Source organism: Macadamia integrifolia, chromosome 6 (assembly GCF_013358625.1).
Source record: "Macadamia integrifolia cultivar HAES 741 chromosome 6, SCU_Mint_v3, whole genome shotgun sequence".
Classification (NCBI taxonomy): Eukaryota; Viridiplantae; Streptophyta; class Magnoliopsida; order Proteales; family Proteaceae; genus Macadamia; species Macadamia integrifolia.
Window position 1 is genome coordinate 34,226,229 of NC_056562.1, and position 5,743 is coordinate 34,231,971.

At 37.5% G+C, this 5,743-nt stretch overlaps 1 protein-coding gene across 2 annotated transcripts in view; it reads right to left on the reverse strand.

The window, feature by feature from the left end:
• Positions 1 to 324: 324 nt before the first annotated feature.
• The window catches only part of LOC122082683 (SKP1-like protein 21), a 19,034-nt gene continuing 13,615 nt past the window's right edge, over positions 325 to 5,743 (reverse strand). The window contains exons 7-10 of one of the 2 annotated variants that reach the window (XM_042650408.1): positions 5,057 to 5,157; positions 4,785 to 4,966; positions 1,256 to 1,389; positions 325 to 740 (exon numbers count right to left, since the gene is read on the reverse strand). In XM_042650408.1, the coding sequence (XP_042506342.1) occupies positions 724 to 740; positions 1,256 to 1,389; positions 4,785 to 4,966; positions 5,057 to 5,157 (434 nt within the window). In that variant the 3' untranslated portion in view covers positions 325 to 723. Of the gene's footprint in view, positions 741 to 1,255; positions 1,390 to 2,876; positions 3,892 to 4,784; positions 4,967 to 5,056; positions 5,158 to 5,743 lie in introns of those variants that run through there. The other variant, XR_006141380.1, reaches the window with a different exon arrangement.

Consider the following 5,743-nt stretch of genomic DNA (forward strand, 5'->3'; position numbering starts at 1 on the left):
GTCACTAAAATCTTTTGCGTCTCCCCCCCACACTGCTACTCACAGTACTAAATAAATGCTAAATGGCATAGGTATTTCCTCCGTCAGATCTCAAGCTCTCACCTGCTTACTTGCTTCGTTTTTGAATCTCCAGGTTATTGAGAGCTGTTCAAGTGGGTGTCTCGCTGCAAGACCTAATTACGGAGAACGAAGAGGAGAGAAAGACAACCCTCAAATAAGAGAGCCGATAGAAACATCAATCCCCAAAAACTATGTCTAGGACATAAACCAGAGAGAGACAACAGAGAAGAGAAAACATTGGGTCAACCAAGGAGAAAAAAAAAATTAAAATTTGGTATTTTTCTTCATTCTATATTTTACCAAAAATAAGAATAACGGAAGCTACAGACATAGATTTCACAACGAAAGTACACAGGCTAACGCTCACTAATGTAATGGGATGAAAGTTCAAGATAAGCACAGACCTCAAACAGAAAGATTATAAAGGGCAGCTTTGGCTGAAATTGGCTCACATTAAAACCTCATTTCTCTTATTCTCAACTTACAAGATTTTCACCAATAAAATCAAAAAATTTTGTTCCAGCGAAAGCATGTAAAATGGATAAACTTACAATCAAATAGCACCCATCGCATTTCCGCTCCCAGTGCCATCATCACGTGCCGCCTTGTAAGCATCTCATGTGAACTGTTATCCGCCAGCCGTTCTCAAAAGGTCTTGAAGGTTCATCTCCTGTCCAGCCCTGCTCACATAAACCAGAAATCGCATTAATTCATATTTTACACACAGTAATGGCTTATGTGCTAGAACCCACCCCCCCCCCCCCCCCAAAAAAAAAAAAAAAAAACAATGAAATTGTGTGTGTGATGGCTAAAACAATATCAAGAGCAACCAGTAATCACAAGGCAACACAGCAAGAGAATGCAGAACCCCGATCCAGATGACACCTCATAAACCAAAGGAACTGAAGTGCAGATGAAAAACCTCTCAATAAAACCAACCCAAATGTACCATGTTAGAGAAATGGCAAATCAATATCAAGAACAAAGGTCAGATTATGATGAGGTAGCAATCAATTATGGCAGGACATTAGAGAAAGCAGAAATTACTAAACCATAAACACTTATCATTCCCCAGGGAAAATAAATAAATAAAAGATATATACTCAACCCTTTACAAGATATCATGAAACAATGAGTGGTCACAAAGTGAACTTCCAGGAGAAAACGGATAATTCAGAGAGGAAACTGAACATACTACTATATCTTTGCAAGGAACCATTGCCATTCATAGATATTGGTACAAGCCTTCTTTCTTGACCCGAAGAAAGAATCTCTTGCATCCTCTCAGGCCAGTCTGAATTCAGTCTCCTAGCAAAATCCTCCACTTCCCTGCATTTAGAAATGCCACACACTGAGTCATGAAGCCGCAGTTCTTGAAAAAAGAAGAAAAAGAAACATCATGACAATCAACAATAAAGAACTGTTGATCTTTTTGAAGTATAAGACTACAAGAAGATTGATAAGCCTTCAACAAATAAATAAATTGATTACAATTAACCACCAAAAAAAAAAAAAAAAAATCATCTCACAGTAGTGAGGTAGTAAAACATCAGTTGAGCAGAAAAAAATGTAATACACACATGGGAAAAACAAGGTAAGACATTGAATAAACTCACATTGAGGTGCCAGATAGCCACCCACAGTTAACGATAAAACACAGAAGCATGTTCATAGATTTCCTGATGCCCCAATAAGCCTCTGCCTGAAAATCCTAACTTCAAGAATTTTCAGTGCACTCCATAACATGATTCTGTGGAAGTATGGCATGACAGGTGCAATTAACCAGCCACCAATTTTTCCTTGGTTCATTTTTCACTTGGCAGTCTGCAGTTTAGGCTGTTTACGTTTGTCTAGATAAGAGAAGGGTGGGGGGGGAGGAAAGGAAAAGAGGAAAAACAAGGTTTTTCCTAATTAACGATTTGGTGAATTTTGTTCTCTCATGGAGCTACTATTTTTTAACCGCAATTGTAATCACTGATCACGAAAGACAACATCAACAACAGCAACTCAGCGTTATCCCAACTAAATGGGGTCGACTAAATGGATCCTTGCCCTCCAATCAGCTCTATTCAAAGTCGTAATTGATACAAGGCCTGAGTTATGCATGTCTTTCCTCACCACTTCTCCTAAGGTCATTTCAAAACTGCACCTAACTCCTTTAGATTCTTCAATCTGAATCAAATCACTCCTCCGTACTAAAGCATCCAAAGGCTTCCATTGAACATGGCCATACCAACTCAAACAACTTTCTCATAGCTTATTGATGCAGTTGAGCGTTGGGCTTGAAATAGCCTTTGATTTGATTCCTTTTTCTTTCCTTTTACAGCTAGAATTAGCTGGTAGTATTTTTAATTAGATTGAATTTTTATTTCCAGTTGCCAATTAGGATAGTTTCTATTTTTATTAAACTACCAATTTTATGTTTTGATTCTCTTTAAATAGCCATGTAATGGAAGAAAACTGATGAAGATTTGAATAATTGAATGAAATTGAAGAATTTTGGGTTTGAATCCATGACTGCGGACCCCTCTTCCTCCCTCTCTGAAATCTTTTAATCTCTTCTTTTCCCTTCTCCTATTTCCTCTTTATTTCTTCTTCTTCATCTCTATTATTTTCTGGTTTTTCACTTACCCTGTTCTGTACGACAGTTGCAGCCCTAGTTTAGAGAATCGATCTCCTTCTCCTTTAAGCTATTTGGACTGAGACTTTGGTAGAGAGTTCCCTACCCGTAGGCGACACAATCCCAAGAGTATCTCTGCCAAAGTATGGTTTTTGCTGTGAAGAAATACAAACCAGATTCAGATCTGAGTTTTTACCACCACCAAGCCTAGTTGCAGATTCGATTCACATTCAGATCTGGGCTGTTGAGGTCTTGTGGTGCTGGATTCATAGACGACATGCAGCAGCGACCTTTCCTTTGAGGGTTTAGGCCAAGCCGAAGCCTAACTGAGAAGCCCTCTTGAACTGAAGTTTCTCATCATCGCCTGCCCTGTTTTGATCTTAAGGAAGAATACTTTCTATCATGAGTGGTATCTTACCCTAATTTCTTTTGTTCCTCTATTGCCCTTCCCTTTACTTGGTTATTACCTTAAGTATCAGTTTTTACCCATCTTTCCAGGAATACCCCTCCCTCATCTCACGTTATTCCTTGTCTCCTATTTATTAGCTTGGTGACTTATAATTACAATTCTCCCACTCTTTATTAGAAACACCAAATAAATTTCCAGAATTGAGTTTTCTTTCGGATTAATTCCAGATCTGTCCCCATTCAGCTATTTCATTCTAAAAGGGGTTTTTAAGTTGTGCCATAAATTACATTACTGCCACTGTTTTGTTTAAATTGAATTATTTGTTAATTGTGGGCCCATAAGAGATCCGATTCCGACTTTTGGAACCCAAACCCGGATCCGCATCACTTATCAAGTATGGAGCTACTCTCATACCAACTCTAATATGATCAATCCTGCCTTTAGCCTTCCTCGTTTTACCACTTCAACATCCTCATCTCCGCTACACTAAGTTTTTCTACATGATGCTTCTTAACTACCCAACATTCCACTCCATATATCATAACCAATAGACATTGCATGATATCCACTTCAACGCTACTTACTAAGACCATATCCGATAAACCTTTCTAAGGCAGTAGATAAGGAAAAAGGGGCTGCAACTTGATTAGTAGGGTCATGGGAGGGTTGGATCAGAAGCGGTGCAAAACATTGGTTTCCCTTCCGCACAAAGTGGCCACTCTTAAGACTCGAACCCATGTCTTCAAGCTGGAAGCTTGAGCTTTCCACCATCCAACTTCACACAAAGCGACGGCCCCACAATCTACAGGATAGAAGATGGAAGGGAAAACAAAATTATGAAACTTCCAAATGATCAGCTCCTGCTACTGTTTATTGTATTTTGAAATAATATATATACAAAATTATTTATTTTCATCATTACGACAAGATATAAAATTTTTAAACAGAAAGTTAGGAACACAAAGATTAGGAAAGCACTAAATAAATGACACAGGAACTTCACATAACTAGAGGGCATAATCAATTGTATATACTATAAAATTGCCACTGCTTATTAACAGTATTAGCAATAAAATGAAACAAATAAGAACATCTCATCTCAATGGAAAATAGCATAGCAATCAAATACGTAGCCAACATTCCAACTCCAAAAAAATCGCTTGAATCCAAGATGCCACACAGCATGCATAGGACCAGGCAAGAAGACTGATCAAAATGTATAATTGTTAGTATTTAGCAGAAGAAAAAAAATACTGAATATCTAGTCCCACAAGTTGCAAAATAAATTTTCTTTAGTTCCAATTGTCGCTATAAAAAATAAGAGAACATGAGATGATAATTTAGGAAATCAATAAATTTGTTATCATATAAGGGGTGAAATTTAGTACAAAATAAGGAGATAGAGTGATAGATAATGGGGCCGGGAGTAAGGATGCTACAGATTATAAATCCTCAATTGCAAATGTAAATGAGAACAACGGTATGTGTTTTCTTAAAAGATGGTCAATTGCCCTTAGCTTCGAGGAAAGATCATTTTACGGATCTGCCTTTCCTCTTCAACTGTAATCTGTATTACCTCCTGGATAAACAAAAACAGAGGAACTCTTACTTGCACCTCATCCTCATGGAAGATATGCTATGCTACAGTTGAGCATGCCTACAGAATATTCAACTACAAAATAAAAACCGTCTTACCTATCAAGTTCTTCCTTCATTGCAGGATCTAATTCATCGTCCATATCACCATCATCAAACTCAACCTTTGGGGAAAAGCCATCATCTGCAGCTTGAAATTTAACCGATTTACTGGGACTGGCCACATAACCATTTCTAGACTTATCTTCTTTACGGCATACAGGAGAGAGATCATCCATCTCCTAAAACAAGTGAAAAAAATCAGTGAGTCAACAATTTCAATGATATGTACCTGCTAATGCTATACAACTTTTCACTGTGAACGCACTGACCTTGTGGCTTTTGTTTACATTGTTTGATGAAGGATCTTTTGAATGGTCTTTCCTTCTTCGGTTTTTCTTCTTATGTTTAGGAGCTCTAACTCCCTTGGAACCTGTGCAACAGAATTCCATTGCTGATAAAACTTCAAATCTTTCTACAACAGGTAATAACAAAATGGATATAGATTTTCCAGTTACATCATTATAAGAGTTTAATAAAGTATTCCAGGAGCAATCATGTCACAATAGATACACATCCTTGAGAAATACAAATACAAAGTTTAACCAAAATAGCACCTAGCACCTAGCACCTAGCCCTTATTAGATCTTCATCCAACACCACAAATTTCAGCCACCAAAAACAATCCTTGTGAGACAAATACAAAGTTTAACCAAAATAGCACCTAGCACCTATCTTCCTACAGGTCAGCATCAGAACTTATTTCCATCTACCACAAAATCATGTCAGATATCATGCAATCAAGATGATTAGCCTTATTAATAGCTTCACTGGCAAGTACTGAAATTATATATAAGAAGAAGAAGAAGAAGAATAACCATAGGATATTTTTCTCATTGGTAATAATGCTACTTAAAAAAAGAACAGGAAAAAAAGGCAACATCTCAATTGGCTTTTACAAGAGAAGTTCACAGATCTCCATTACTAGTAATTTTCTATTTTCAGGGGGGGGGGGGGGG